The following is a 15,916-nucleotide window of genomic DNA, read 5'->3' on the forward strand; positions in this document are numbered from 1 at the left end:
AGACAGGGTTTCTCTGTGTAGCCCTGGCTGTCCTGGAACTCACTTTGTAGACCAGGCTGGCCTCGAACTCAGAAATTGCCTGCCACTGCTGGGATTAAAGTAAAGGTGTGCACCACCACGCCTTGCTTTTTTTTTTCCTTTTTTTGTAAACTATGAAAAAAAAATTAGGACACACTCCCGAGAAGCTAGTGAACTGTAGGAAGCACAGCGGTACGGACTGGGCCCTCTTGGTTCTAACACTTGTACATTTGGTTTAGATTCCTTTTTTTCTGGTTTTGGGGGATCAAATCCTGGCCTCACGAATACCAGGAAAGCACTTGCCTCTGAGCTAGATCCCTCAAATGGACACTTTATATTAAAGAACTAAAAATTGAAAACATTCATGCTGTATCCTGCCCTGACTGTCTTCTCTCCCGCTTCCCCTTTTCTAAAAGAACCAGTATCTTAAATTTGGTTTTTATCATGCTGGTACATGATGGTGTGTGTGTGGTGTAGGATGTTGGTGTGGTGTGTGATGGTATGTGGTGTGTGATGTTGGTGTGTATGTGAACACAAGGTGATTCTGAATTTCCAGCTATGGGCTGATAAGCTGAGGAAGTATGTCAGAGGTCTGTGGATCAAAGTCCTAAGCCAGAGAGGACTGGAAACGGCACGTCAGCATTTGCTGCTGCTCTGGGTCAGAAGACGGAACACCGAATGGGCGGAAAAGGTGAGGGGATAACTTGTCTGTTCACTGGAACACACATCAAACAAAGGCCACATCCCCAGTACCTGTCAGCAATTCATCCTAGTGGTAAAAGGTCCTCAAAATGATTATCTGAGCCTCCAGACTTTCATTCACCCTGAGAGGTAGAATAGCTAGCTATCCTCATTTTACAGATGCAGAGTAAGGAAATAAACCTGATTACCAACACCATGGCGAGCAGACTCTGTCTTCCTGACCCCAGGCAGCTTCCACTAAGCCACCCTGCTTCTAAAAATATGTGTCCTATCTAGGACATGTAATTTAGTTTCAAGGTAAAAAAAAAAAAATTAAAAATAAAGATGGAGAGATCAAAGGGCTAATAGTCTTGCTTCAAATCCCTCTTGAGTCAGGCTCCTTCTACTTAAATTAATTGGATTTTTAAAAATATTTAGACTGCAAAATCAGTAATGAAAATCACTACCCCTTTTCCCCTAAGGGGTTGCTAAGAGGTGAAACATAGGTGAAAGCTCCTGTCAAAATCAGAGAGGAGCCATAAATATTGTTTCCTCTCTTCCCCAGATGCTGCAGGGAGGGACAAGATAAAAAGATTTCAGCGTGAGGTCACCGTTTGACAGCTTCACCCAGCGAACTGACCAATGACTGTTTATTCCAAGCCAGGGGTGGTTACTGCAGGCAAGAAACCTTGAGCCCCCTCTAGCAGCCAGAACTGGGTATGGCACCATCTGGACAAGATGTCTCATTCCTCTGTGTGTGTGTGTGTGTGTGTGTGTGTGTGTGTATTTTTAAATGCAGGCTTATTGTAAAGCTGTTAAGCTGCTCTTAGTCAAGTTTGCTGGCCCCAAGGACTGAGGCCAGGGGAGTTGCTATGGGAAAGGACGGGGAGGACAGGGGAGAGAAAGCACACACACACACACACACACACACACACACACACACACTCGAGAGAGCGTTTTCTTTTTTTTCATGGATTTCTGATTAAGGAGGAATGTGCAGGCAGACACACACAGACACAGACACACAGAGGGAGTGTGGGGAGAGAGTGTTAGTTTTCTTTCTTTCCGTGGATTTCTGATTAAGGAGGAATGTGCAGAAGGTGTTTACAGGACTAGGAGTGCAGCTGGGCGCCTGAGCATTTGTCAGCTATGCTCAAGGTCCTTCTAAAGGATACCAAACCAAACCCTGAAGCTGAACTGAGCAGGCACTCTAGTTCTTCATAGGGGAAAGGTGTGCTCTAATCACGGACAGTGCCGTGCTATTGCTATGGCCTGTTAGGCCTGTATGTATTTCAGGCCTGAAAGGACTCTCATTTTCTCTGCGCTATGCTAATGCAGTAAAGTGACTCAACAGGTACCAACAGCAGCCGGGCACATGGGCGGAGCCTCACTGCCAACACACGACGTACGTTTTGTTGTGGATGTCAATGGCACAGAGGCAGCGAATCACTGATGAGAGCAGCGTCCAGATCCCAAAGGTCCGGGCTTGGAGGCCATTCACTGTGCAGTTAAAAAGAAGCAAGAGCGGTGAGAAGGAGGGCTGAGGTGAGCCTTGTCCTATGCTAGTCTGCTTTCCTGGTGATGCCTGGAAGGCAGCGGAGCCTGACCTCTCCGTGTGCCCCCCCCCCCCCCCCCCGGGAATGGAAGGAATTCTGAGTGCTGCTCAGTCCTCTTCAGATGTCTATAGTTGGAAGGGAATGCAGCAGAGCTGCGTAGGAACATACAAGACGCCTAGCAGAACCAGTAGTCTTTGAAGAATGCTAGGAGAGACCAGATACCAGCACCAATGGAGATGTCTTCAAGACATGGTTTTAAGAGGCCTAATATCTGCTCTATTGGGACAGAATTCAAGCTAGGATGGCTTCTTGTATACATGGAAGTGGAAACAGGCACTGTTCTCTGGGGTTTGCTGGGACCACCTGTTCTTGGTGGTTTCGTTGGGATACTGTTGTGTTAAATATCTTGTTCTGAAAATTTGAGTCAATTCACCGTAACAGTGGCTCTTGACCCTGACTGCTTTCTGTATCACCCGAGGGAGCTTTATACAATTACCAGGGTCTGGACACCTGACCAGTACATGGTACTCTCCAGAAGTGAGTTCTGACACGAGTAATTTTTAGAAGCACCCTGTATGGGTGACCTAAGTGTATAGCCAATGAACTGAAGTACCTTGTGGATTACAAACGTTCAAGCACTAAAAGCATAGCTAGTTCTTTGGCTGAGATGTCTCTTGCAGAATAAAAACAGCCTAGAAATAGTTCAGTTGTAAAGCACCTACTTAGCATACAAGATAAGATGTGCAGGGTTTGATTCTTAGCATCTGTGTGTGTGTGTGTGCACAATCAATGGACAAGTTCTCTTGGACTTTAAAAATTCTTTAGTCTTTGGAAACACAGACAGCTCTACTAAATTCACACCTTGAACTTTTAGGTGGCAATGAGAATATATTAGAATGTCAGCCATTTGGGAATATACTCCTTTTTTTTTCTTTCTTTCTTTCTTTCTTTCTTTCTTTCTTTCTTTTTTTTTTTTTTTTTTTTTTTTTTTTTTTTTTGGTTTTTCGAGACAGGGTTTCTCTGTGTAGCCCTGACTGTCCTGGAACTCACTCTGTAGACCAGGCTGGCCTTGAACTCAGAAATCNNCCTGCCNCTGCCTCCCAAGTGCTGGGATTAAAGGCATGTGCCACCACTGCCCGGAGGGGGATATACTCTTTAGAAACCAAGTTGATGGCTTTTCTAATGAAAAGACTGAAGAAATCTGTCTAGTGTGAGATACTTAAAACCAGACTAAGGTCAAGGGAAAGTTTACATGTTTACTTTCTCTAGAGCCCGGCTCCATCCATCTACACAGCTTCCATGACTACCTGTGAGCAGCAACTAAGAGTGAAAGAAAAAATAACCTTCAGTTCTCCAGGTTCTTAACTCCCATTATATTTCAATTTTGTTCAAAATAAGGCTCAGCCTACTTAATTTTCTTTCTATCTAGATGTTGCATAGAAAAGAGTAGGTCAGAGCCTGGATCTGGGTTAGCTATATATGTGACAAGAGCTGTCAGCTGCTGTCAATCAGTGATGTAGCTCCAGGTACCCCCGTCAACGGGGTGAAAGTATCGCTGCATCAGACAGACACAGACATGTGGTGAGAGTCTGAGAAGTTGGGAGAGGCCCCTGTGAGTTGGATGTGTGGCTTTGAGAGAGGAACTTGGAGGGATCTGGGGATCCACTCAGGGGCCACACCTCAGTTTGGGAAGACCTTGGATGCGTGACTGTCTACCTGTTACATAGACTAGAACCTCGTGTGCCACACTCTGACTCCTAATGAGGACACTGAGCTACGGCAAAAGGCTTCTAGCCTTTCTCTTTGTGGCTTTTTAGAATCAACATGTCATCCTATTTCTTTGCTTGCCCTCCTGGGAGCTTCTTAACACACAAATTGTCCGGCAGGCAAATGAATGGAGAGGTATCCAGAGAAGCCTGGGGAAAAAGGGCCAAGTGCTTCCTGCATGTTCTAGTATTCTACTGCAGTGGCTCTCAACCTTCCTAAAGCTGCGACCCTTTAATACAGTTCCTCATGCTGTGCTGACCCTCAACCACAGAATTATTTCATTGCTACTTCTACAACTAAAAATCATAATGTAAATCTCTTAATATGCAGGATATCTGATATTCAACCCCTGTGAAAGGGTTGTTTGACTACCAAAGGGTTATGGCCCACAGGTTGAGAACTGCTGTACAAGTGGCTACCAAGACTGCATTAGGCACCAGTACCACCTGGATATTTCTGGAACTGGATTCCTAGCCAGACTTAATAAGGAGCCTGGGGTGGTCAGATATATGGCTGACTTTGGAATCAGCAGCTAGGTCAGTGCTACAGAAAATATACTTCTTTACATTCTTTTATTTTCATTAGTTTAATTAGTTCAGTTTTAGACATAGGAGCTCACCAAGTTGCTCAGTCTGGCTTTGAACTCTCAACCTTCTTGCCCTATCCTCCTGTGTGCTGAGATTATAGGCATGTGCTCTGATGCCCATACAGTTTTGACTTCTTACCAAGGTTTGGCTTGCCAGTGTAGAGCTTCTCGTAGAGAAAAGTGTGGTCTCGGAAGCTCTGGAGTGTGTTTCCCATGGCTATGATGGACACCATAACCAGCCAGCTTCGTAGCACATTCAGGAAGCGGCTCATGACTCCCCTCAAAGAGAGGGCGCTCTGCCTTGGGAACAAAGAAGGCATGCTGGAAGTTACTTCCACATCAGTCACAAGCTTTCTCACCTAACCTGTGTCCCACTCACCAGGGCTGTCCTGAGTGATGTTGGTGGAGCGCTTCACACATACCTCTGCTAGTCGTTCCGCCCCACCCTATTTCTTGCTACACCACTTTTATTTCACAAAATACCTAGGAATATTTACCCTAAACGGAGGTATGCTGATCTGTGTCACGGAGGTTTAAAAAAAAAAAAAATGCAGTGGGTGGAACGCCAAATCTAGCACAAAAGACATAGCGAGAAGGACAGAAGAAATGGGGGTACGGACATTTCTATAAGTAATCAAATGGATTTCTGGGCAAGCTTGTGTTCCAGCCAATGCTCGGTCACTCTAATGAGGGTGAATGACCAGTACACCTTGCAGCAAGTGGCACCACATTTACCTTAGTTCAAATAGTCCTCCAAAGCACAGTATTGCTGTAAGTCAGAATTCCCTCCACTTGCCTGGAATCAGTATTACGCCTTCATCTCTTCATGCCATTCCTTTGCAATACAAATAGCTGAAGGGTGATTCAAAATCTACTCAGATACCTGGACACATCCTTCCAAACGCACAGAAGTTGCATCATACACTTGACTGGAAACCATAGTGTAACTGCCTGACTAGTATTCTTAGTTCCCCTCTGCATGGCTCCCAGACACATCATGTTTCATAAGCCAAAGCAATCGAAAAGACTTGGAAAAGACCTGGAAAAGACCTGTCATAGATTGATGTTGGGTTCCAAGAAAAGTACATTAGCTATAGTTATGGAACACTTGTGTCCTACACTTATATGTGCCCCAAGTATATACCATCTTATTTCACTCACTCCCTACATCAGGATAGGCAGGCACTATTAGTATTTCCACTTTACAGATGGGGATCAGAACCAAGAGCTAAGTGATTTGCTTAGGTAACATAGCTAATATGTGGCTGAGTGCCAGGGTCTGTGAACTCTGTTGCAATACTCCCTCATAGAATGTTTTGATAAAGTTCTCATCTTTTAAAAAATATTTACTTATTTAGAGACAGGGTCTTACTATGTGGCTAGTCTGGAACTCTACATAGACCAGGATGGCCTGGAACTCACAGAGATCCATCTGCCTCTTCCTCCTGAGTGCTGGGATTAAAGGTGGGTGTGGCCAGGTGCAGCAAAGTTCCCCTTTTTGGAGGAAGCTGGTAGGAGAGAGAGCTAGTTCCGTACTTTTTGTTTAGCTCAAGCCTCGATGAGTAGTGATTTCCATAGGCTCTAAAGGGATCCCACAGAGACAGTTTGTCATAGCCACCATCATATTGGCCCTTCATTTACCTGTTGTTAGGCTAACTGCTTTGGCCTGAAAGCTGTAAGAATCTATCAGGCTTCCCTTACCACTGTGGTAATGTTTCAGTATGATTCCCTACCACCCAGTGCATATAGACATCAATTGAAGTGACGATGAAAAACCAACTAGAAAGGGCTCCAGGAGAGAAAGGGTGGACCCAGAGGAAAGAGGTCTCAAACTGGGACAGTCCCAGTCTAGAGATGCTGGGGTGTGTTGATCTTCACAGACACAGCATATGCCAAGATCTACTTCTTTTTACTTTCTCCTCTCAACACCAGCTTGGGTTATTTAAAAATCCCCCCAGCCCACCCCCCAGCACACACTCACTTTCAGTAGAACGTAGAACTTACACCCTCCATTTATTTCATAGATCTTAGAAATCCCAGAGCTGATGAAAACACACCAGAGCATTTCTGTATGACTCTACCAATTCCTTAAACCCATTCCCCTGGAGTTATGAGGTGGAGAGAGAGGTGGGGTTTTCACCCTTGACCAGTTCAGCATGGATACGATACTAATTAACAATCAATAGAGGCAGATTCCTATACTAGCTCCACCACTCATATCTGGGGGGTTCAGACAAGCCAGTGAGACTCTAGAGACTCGGTTTTCTCATCCGTAAAATGGGGATATAAGCATCTATCTCGAGGGTTACCCGATAATTACATGAGGAAAAGTGGAAGCTCGTTGCAGAGCTAGGTTCATAACGACTGCCCGTTCACTCATTCATCCCCAGAATTGACAAAATCTCCATTTTCCTAGCACCTCCCCTTGGACATCGTTTCTAGACTCCTCCACCACCACCTCCGGTTGCTTTCCAGGCAACCCCCACTTTCCTAAATTTTGCAGATAGTTTTACTTGGGTGCTACATCCCACTCCAAATTCTCCTACCTGACGATCCAGTACTACTGCAGCAGTATCAGCAGCATCCGCAAACCAGCTCCCCCCAGGCCGGCTCTGGTCCCAAGTCCACCTGGGCCACTTGTTCCCGCCCCCTCCCTCAGCCCAGCTCCAGGATTGGGTCGTTTTTGTCAGTCCTCGTTCTGATTGGCTACGCTGGCTCAGTTCGAGCAGGCGATAGGGAGTGAACTCCTTTGCTGCCAATCAGCAGTTGCTGCCGCCTGAGCCTCTTCCTGCTACGCCGCTCACGCGGTAAACCCTTCTGTCGAGCGTGGCGGAACTCTGAGTTTTGAGTCAGTCTTTTAGGGGTGGGGAAAACGCAGAGAGAAAAAGGAGCCAAGAAACCTTCTGGTGACAGCCTGGGTTGGCTCTGGCGCTTGAGCGCGCCGTGGTGACGCCATCCGTCAGCGCCCGCAGCCGAGCGTTGTTCGCGCCGCTGGCGGGCGCCTGCGCAGTGGCTTTTAGCGGGCGGTTGCTTGTTGGTTGTTGTAGTAACGGGGGAAGCAGCCTTCGGCGGCTGCGTTGATTCGGGCTGGGGAAGGAGGAGGGAGGTGAAGCAGAGCGTGGTCCCCGCCTGCCGGCCCCGAGCCGTGAGAAGATGAGACAGGTAAACGCCTGCGCCGGCGCGCTCCGGGGAGGTGCGCTCCAGGGTTAGGCGGGCGCCGCCGCGCTTCCCTTCGAGCTCCAGAGCAGCTGTTGGCTTCCGGGCGTGCTGGGCAGAAGCGCTGCGGCAGAGTCGCCGCGTCCTTGCCTGCGGAGCTGCCTGGGGTTGGGGTGTGCTGGGTTGGAGCTGGCGGCTGGTCCCTGTAGGGGCAAGGACTTCCTGAGCATCGATCTCATTCTACTCTTCTGGGAGCCGAGGAAAGGCGGGCATCCCTGAAGGTTTTAACTTAATAGACTCTCAAGCATTTTTGGGTAAGGTCGATAAGTTCCTTTAGGAATCACCCGAAAAGAATCATTGAGGTTGTTTGGTATTACTCATTTCTGCTGAAGATGTGTATGGTCGGGGTTAGTCACTGTTGCTGCTTGCTGCAGTTGCTTTGTTTTTGAGAGTCTTATTGTATAAGTAAATGCACAGACCAGCAAAAGCTTGGAAAATTGCCACGAATTGATTATCTTTGAGTAGTGACATTATGGTTAAGCGTTTTTCCTAAACGTTTCTATTTTCTCTACAACGAACATGAAACTTTCTCTATGGAAAGCGAAGTTAGAAGCAGGGGAATTGGAGATTTCCTAATTTTATGTGTCTACTTGATATCCGGATTAAAATGTGTGATTAAAAAAAAAAGTACCAATAATTATAGAGTATTTGACTTCCCCTTTCCCCGGCTATTTATGTGATCCCTGCTGAGGAGAAATATTTTCACCACCCTTTTATTAATAGTTCGGGTGGTTTGGTTTTCCTAGAAACGTAACAGCTTATTCTGTTTGCTCGTGGTAGAGTCTGTATAAATATTGGCAAGGGTTTTGAACCTTGGATTTTTATTTTGATCCTGGTCAGATTTGTCTAGCAAAGAATTTTCTAAACGTAGGCTATCAACTGTCCACATCAGTGCCCTAAAGCCTCTCCTTTTTGGTGCTTGCTCTTTTATTATATAAAACAACTCAAATTCAGTAACAGCTTTTTAGATACAGCAGAGACAGTATCTGTTTGAAAAAAATTTTGTGTCACACTCTTTTAATCCCAGCAGAGGCAGGCAGATCTCTGAGTTCTAGGCCAGCCTGGTCTACAAGTGAGTTCCAGGACAACCAGGGCTACACAAAGAAACCTTGTCTTGAAAAACCCTGTCTCAAAAACAAACAAACAAACAAAAATTCTTGATTTTTGTGATATGTGAGGTGCACTGTGGAAGAAGGTAAGCTCCTAGAGGCTGGAAAATACTCAGGAATATATTTCTTTTCATCTCAAAGATCATGCACAAAATCCTGAAGTATGCAACTGCATTGTCTTTGAAGTCCTTCGACTTTCTTACAGGAGTTTGTGCCATCCAAATTGTTTGATCCAGTGAGACTGCAAGGAAGAAAGGTCTCTGAGGCCTCTGTGTGCTGACTGTATGACAGACCCCAAAGGAGATGCCAGTTGTGATGGCCCGGGACCTGGAGGAGACAGCATCGTCCTCAGAGGACGAGGACCTGGCCAACCAAGAGTGAGTGACAGCCAGCCCGTCCTTAAGATGGGGGGGGGGGGGAAGGTTCCTTTATTCACCTCCAGGTTTCCTTCTTTGTATTGCCTGGCCCTAGCTTCCATCTGTGTTTGAAGTCAAGGTCATATTATTCACTTCCCATCCTTTTTCAGAAATTTGAAGGGTGGGCTCTGTGTTTCTAGGCCTCTGAGTCAATATCAGCTTTAGATGTTATAAAGTTCAGATAGGAACTCAGGTGAACTTGGTTCCCCACCCCCTTCTGCTTTGTTTTTGAGGTGGGGTCTCTCATTTCTGTTGCCATGCTCCCACCACATCACATGTGTGTGTGTGTGCACATTTTAAAACACTTACACGCGCTTGCTTGAGTTTATGTGCAGCATGGGCGTGCAGGTTCCTGAGGAGGCCAGGGTACATGGAATCCCTTGGAGCTTCAGTTACAGAGTTTGTGGCAGCTTGATGGAGTGCTGGGAAATGAACCTGGCTCCTCTGCAGGAACAGGAAGCTCTCATAACTGTTGAGCCATCCTTCTAGTCCCTGCAGTTGGCTTTGTTGTGGGTTTTGGGGGATTGAACATGGGGCATCAGGCTTCCAAGCAAGTACATTTACCTGATGCACCGTCTCCTGGCTCTAATAGGTGAACTGAGTGCAGTCAGATGTGGAAGTCAGAGGACAGCGTTCTGGAATCTGTTCACTCCTTCCATCATGTGGGTCCTGGAAATTGAACTTGGGTCAGGTTTGGTGACAAGCACCTTATCCACTGAGTCATCTTGTCAGCCTTGTGTCAGGTTAACTCTTGACCATAGCTTCTAGTAATTGAAAAATTGGAGATTTTGAAAATTTTAGAGATTGGTGAAACGTTAAGTTCTGAAGCTCTGACCTTGACTCTATGAGTTTTCTCTGAAGCATTTACAGCTGTAGAACGGTGATGATATGAAGGGCAGGCCACACACAGCAGAACCTCTGTGAAGATGCTCTTATGAGAATACTAGAGCTCTGTAGCCTGTGCCGTGTTCATTGAACCACAAGGGCTCTCTCTAAGTTCTTTCAGGTTAAGGGTCAAGGTCATTCATTGACTGTTGGGTCCTCATAAAGAAAATGATTGACAGGGCCAAGTGTAGCTTCTAGAGATGGTAGAGTAGCTCATTTAATATGCAGACTGAGAGATTTTAATTTAAAAATATTATTTCCACCTTATTAGACTCACAAATATCAAAGAATCTTCACTTTACAGAGAAGAGATGGATTGTGATTCTAATTTAGCTCTCTGTTTTGAGGAGTTTTACCTCTCATAATTTTACTCGATATGGAAGAGAAAAGCTGATAGGCTTATCTAATTTATTTATATATAACTCTAAGCTCTCATGTATGTATACTGCACTTTCACCCTCTCCTTCCACTCCCTCTCCTCAAATTCATAGCTTCTTTTTAAAAAAAATTATCTTTACATAAATGTACACACACACACACACAAATACACAAATAAATATAATCTGGAGGCCAGGGTGACCTGAAGCTCACTAAGTAACCCAGGCTGGCCTCAAATGCGTAGCAGTCCTCCTGCCTCAGCTTCCTAGTGCTTGAGATTTTAGGCGTGAATAAGTCACTTTTCTCAGTCCCTTAGAGTACACACTCTAGAACCCGAGTAGCTCCCAGCCTATTTTGAAAGGATGTGATTAGGTTCAAACTATAATACACATGCAATTACTTGGTAAAGTTATAAAGCATGGTATAAATGTAAGGCATTGTTCTTAGTAGCGAATGCGTTCATGGTAGTCTGTATAAGGTAGAGGATTATATTAACAATATTTGAGAAATAGTTACAGCATTATGTTTCCAGGAAAGGCTTATCTTTGTTAGTTCACAGCACATAATGACTTGACAGTGTATTGGGGTCACTGTTTTCAGATAATTAGGTGGGTAATTCTCTCCGGTTCCTCTGCTTTATGCGACATCTTACTTCAGTCTACTTCCTTTTACTCATTTTAGAAAGTATTTAATGCCAACCAGGGTTGTTCTTTTACTCTTGTTTTTCCTTCTTTCTTAATTTTTTTAATCTCTGCGTAGTGGCTTAGATGATGAACACAGATAATACAATATAACTGACTGTTGCTTATATTTATAATTGAGAAGTGCTAATTATCTAGTAGATTTCCCAACCCTCATCTAAATTCATGGAGTTTTTGCAGACTTCTGTGGATTTTTCGCGATTACTCTTGTCTTGTCAGCTCATGGACAGGTAGGTCTGTTTTACACTGGCTTTCTACTCTGGGAAGCTGACTCAGGGCTTCTGACCCTGAGGTGAAACATCAAGACTCAAAGCAACACCAGGAAAAAAGACTTCATTTTAGCTTCCATGTCCAGGTCCCAGTCCAGCATGAAGGGAAGTCAGGGCAGGGACCCAGCAGGAACCTGGAGGCAGGGCTGAAGCAGACACCATGAAGGACACTGCTCACTGTGTGCATCTCTCATGCACCAGCTCAGCCTGCTTTCCTCTACAGCCCAGGGCCTGCAGTGGCAATGCCTGCAGTGGCTGGGCCCTCCCAGAGCCATCACTAATTCACTAATGTCTGCAGGCCAGTCTGTTGCAGTCACTGTCTTAGGAGTACTTCTGTCTTTCTAGCCACGTTTAGGTTTGTGTCGAGTTGACAAAAACAAAAACAAAAACAAAAACCAACAACCAGGACGGAAGCTTAAAGTCAGTTTTTTTTACGTCCAGGGGAGTAGGCTTACATTTTAGAAGTTACAGGAATTAGAAGGGCTTTTCCCAGCTGAGTTGTTTCGTGGCCACCACCTCTGTTAGAACTGATCAGATCCCCAGGCCTTATTAAAGCGTTAATCCTTATAGTCCTGGAACACCTCACAGCCTGCCATTGTTGGCTTCAATTCCAAACTTGAGATTTCTCCTTCCTGGTGCATTCTGTTGACAATTGAAGCTGGCCGTGCCATTTTCCTTGTTTTACCCAACATTATTTCAGATACCAAGTATACCGAAACTATTCTGTATCTTGGTTGGTTACCCCAGATACAAATTTATATGTAGTTGTGGAAACTTCCATCTAAGAACTTGACATAAGGCCTTTTTAGTCTCTGAAAAAAAAATTAGTAGTCTTAATTTCTGTTCCACAAGGTATCATTATGTCAGTTACTGCAGGAGCTCATAGAAAAGGAGGGAGAAGAATGGTGCTAGTGTGAAGAAGGCACAGTATAGCAGTATAGCAGGAGGCTTGGAACTGCTTCACTCTCTGTCTGTCTTTGGCTGACTCTTAGGATTTCATTAAGTCAGCCACACAGTTGGTCTGTTTCAGTCTGAATCATTCACATACTTTGTTTTGGAGCTGGAGAGATGGCTCTGCAATTAAGGGCTCTGGCTGCTCTTTCAGAGGACTTGGGTTCAGTTCTCAGAGTCCAGGTAGTAGCTTACAGCTTGCTGTAACTCCAGTTCTAGGTGGCCTGACACCACCTTCTGGCTTTCGAAGACACTAGGCATGCATGTGGTGCACGTGCATATATGCAGGCAAACATTCATATACATAAGATGAAAATAGACAAATCTCCAAATACTTTGTTCTTCATACCTAACAAAGCAACCTTTCTTACAATATGCCAGTTTCAGGTATAAAATGAAGATATAAACTTCCAATTTTTAGTTTCCTAATCATTTTGAATTTTTTCCACTAACCTGCAAGTGTTGCTATTTTCTGATTTGTTTTGCTTTCTTAAAGAGAAAATGTTATTTTTTTATTGAAATCAATCTCTGTCAGAAAACTTTTTTTTTTTTTTTTTTTTTCCGAGACAGGGTTTCTCTGTGTAGCCCTGGCTGTCCTGGAACTCACTTTGTAGACCAGTCTGGCCTCGAACTCAGAAATCCCCCTGCCTCTGCCTCCCAAGTGCTGGGATTAAAGGTGTGTGCCACCACGCCCGGCTGTCAGAAAACTTTTAATGACATTTTTTTTTTTAATTGAAATCAACCTCTGTGAGAGAACTTTTAATGACATTTTAACATCTGCCTGAAGTACTTTTTAGGTTACTCTACTAATAATTACCTTAATAGTTTATTTCTTCTTTTATCTTTTTATTGTCTGTGAGTGGAAAGAGTTCTCTATCAGGGATTTGTCTTCCGCAGCCAGGACCAGGGCTCTTCGCAGCTGTGGATGTGTTTACTGTGGTGCTGAGTTTTTTCGGGCCTTCTTAACTGTAGTGTAATCTATTGTTTGTAAATGTGAAGGCACAGTGGTGCCAGTCTGAGCTAGTGCCAGATGGACAAGGACCTCTGGCTTCTTTCCAGACTCTGCCTGTTTTTCCTGTGTCTACTGACACAAGCTAAGGTCATTTAGGGAGAGGGAATTCCAATTGAGAAAATGTCTCTATCAGATTGGTTTGTAGGCAAGTCTGTAGGGCATCTTCTCAGTTAAGATTGATGTAGACAGGCCCAGCTTGGGGTGGTCTGAGGTTATATAAGAAGGCAGGCTGAGCAGCCTAAGAGGATATGCCAGTATGCAGTGTTCTGCATGGCTGGACTTTAGTTCCTGCCTCCAGGTTCCTGCCTTGCTTGAGTTTCTGCCTTGGTTTCCCTCAATGATGGACTGTTAACAGGACATGTAAACTGAAAGAAAACCTTTTTCTCCAAGTTGTTTTCAGTAGTTGTGCTGTATCATAGCAGTAGAAAGCTAACATTCTTGTTTACTTCCAACATCAAGAACAGCAAGCATCCGCATTCATTTTACTAGAGAACAAACTAGATATAGTAGTTGCTTTCTTCACTGTAACGCTTTGGTGGCTAAAGGCAAGTCCCAAGGCTGCCAAGTTTCTAAAACTTGTGTCCTGGCCACAGTGCAGTTGTAAATTTGGATTGGGAGGATAGATCCTGGCTCTGCAGTCTGTGGTCTGGCTTTTGTGATCATGTGAGTTTTTAGAGAGTAAGTCTTTTGATGTGGATCCTATTCTATTTAAGGAATGGATAGCTTAAATTCTCAGTGTTCACTCTGCAGAACTTTACTGAAGGAAGTACCGGGAGAAAGCAGTCCTTGGGTTCTCTCCTGTATCTTACACTCTATGTATGGCCTTAGACAAGTAACTGAGACACTTCTGCCTCTTGCTGATAGTGTGGGCAAGAGGGTTAAGTGACATCTCTGTTTAGTGCCAAGTATGAGGTAGGGACAAGCCATAGTCATCTGCTTCAGCTGTTAATTCCGATTTTGAGCTGTGAATTAATGAAGCATGTTTTATGCCTGCAGGGATCACCCATGTATTATGTGGACAGGAGGCTGCAGGAGAATTCCAGTTTTGGTTTTCCATGCTGAGGCTATTTTGACAAAGGACAACAATATTCGAGTAATTGGAGGTAGGTGTAACCTCTCCTATAGAACGGGGATCTGGACGTGACCCTGACCACTCTAGAACAAGTTACTATGACACAGACAGAGAGGCCTTGGCCATGAGAACACGCATTGAGCTGTTACTTCAAATATTATTCATAGTTTCTTAAATTGTTTCCTGAGTTTCTCAAAATGATGTGTATGTGTTTATTTTTCAGGTCGTATTTACTTAACATGTCCCAGAGTTGACCATTTTAGAGTGTGCAATCAATTGGTGTCTGGTTCGTTCATATTTATCACCGGGCTCCAGCTTGAGGACATTTGTATCACTTGGGCAGCCGCTCCCTCTTCTCTATACTGCCAGTGCCTTATGACTGCTAATCTTTCTGTTTCTATAGATTTTCCGATTTTGCATATCATAAAAATCAGCGTTTCTCAACCTGTGGGTTGTGGTCCCTTTGAAAAGCTGTGTCCAAAAATATTTACATTAACAGTAACACAATAACAGTTATGAAATAGCAACAAAAATAATTTTATGGTTGGGGGGGGTCACCACAACATGAGGAACTGTATTAAAGAGTTGCAGCATTGGGACAGTTGAGAACCACTAATGGATGTGCACTGTATGAGGCCTTTGTGTCTGGCTTCTCTTACGTAGCATGTTTTTACTGTCCACTCATGTTGTCCCACATATCCTTGCTGGGTTATAATCATTTTATTTTCATCCATCATCAGCTGATAGACAATTTGTTTGGACACTGGAAAGTGGTAGCTCATTGAGGTTTCGATTTTCTTTGCTTACTGCCTAACAACCTGGGGCACCTTTCCATGTGCATTTTGCTCTTTGTATGTCTTTGACAAAATATCTGTTCAAGGCTCTGAGCATTTAACAAATTAAGAGCTTTGTGGTCATTGAGTTCTGAGGGAGTCCGATCTTTTTGTTTGTTTGTTTTTGGTTTTTCGAGACAGGGTTTCTCTGTGTAGCCCTGGCTGTCCTGGAACTCACTCTGTAGACCAGGCTGGCCTCGAACTCAGAATCCGCCTGCCTCTGCCTCCCGAGTTCTGGGGAGAGGGCCCGGTCTTTATCAGATGTGTGCTTTGCTTTCCCCACTGTGTAGGATGTTTTTGCAGGCTTTGCTTTCTGTGAGATACTTTTTCCTCAGCAGTGCTGTTTAGTGTTGTTCGGATCTGACTTACCTATGTTTTTGTTTTGTATGCCTTTAATGATTGTGTTTGAGCACACATTGCCTAACCTAAGTTGAATTTTTTTTTTTTTTTTTTTTTTTTTTTTTTT

The 15,916-nt window shown here is 44.4% G+C and overlaps 2 protein-coding genes across 13 annotated transcripts in view; one reads left to right on the plus strand and one right to left on the minus strand.

The window, feature by feature from the left end:
• The window catches only part of Erg28 (ergosterol biosynthesis 28 homolog), a 9,298-nt gene extending 1,726 nt beyond the window's left edge, over positions 1–7,572 (minus strand). Inside the window, exons 1-3 of one of the 2 annotated variants that reach the window (XM_021178945.2) lie at positions 7,155–7,572; positions 4,748–4,904; positions 2,109–2,199 (exon numbers count right to left, since the gene is read on the minus strand). In XM_021178945.2, the coding sequence (XP_021034604.1) occupies positions 2,109–2,199; positions 4,748–4,880 (224 nt within the window). In that variant the 5' untranslated portion in view covers positions 4,881–4,904; positions 7,155–7,572. Of the gene's footprint in view, positions 1–2,108; positions 2,200–4,747; positions 4,909–7,154 lie in introns of both variants that reach the window. The other variant, XM_021178944.2, reaches the window with a different exon arrangement.
• Positions 7,571–15,916, plus strand: part of Ttll5 (tubulin tyrosine ligase like 5) — a 225,771-nt gene continuing 217,425 nt past the window's right edge. For 10 of the 11 annotated variants that reach the window (XM_029484763.1, XM_029484762.1, XM_021178935.2 and 7 more), the window contains exons 1-3: positions 7,571–7,770; positions 9,139–9,310; positions 14,542–14,648. Coding sequence is in view for 8 of the 11 variants with exons in the window: in XM_029484762.1 (XP_029340622.1) it covers positions 9,237–9,310; positions 14,542–14,648 (181 nt within the window). In the remaining 3 variants the exon portion in view is untranslated. Of the gene's footprint in view, positions 7,771–7,791; positions 8,079–9,138; positions 9,311–14,541; positions 14,649–15,916 lie in introns of those variants that run through there. The other variant, XM_021178936.2, reaches the window with a different exon arrangement.

This window comes from Mus caroli, chromosome 12, assembly GCF_900094665.2.
Source record: "Mus caroli chromosome 12, CAROLI_EIJ_v1.1, whole genome shotgun sequence".
Lineage (NCBI taxonomy): Eukaryota > Metazoa > Chordata > Mammalia > Rodentia > Muridae > Mus > Mus caroli.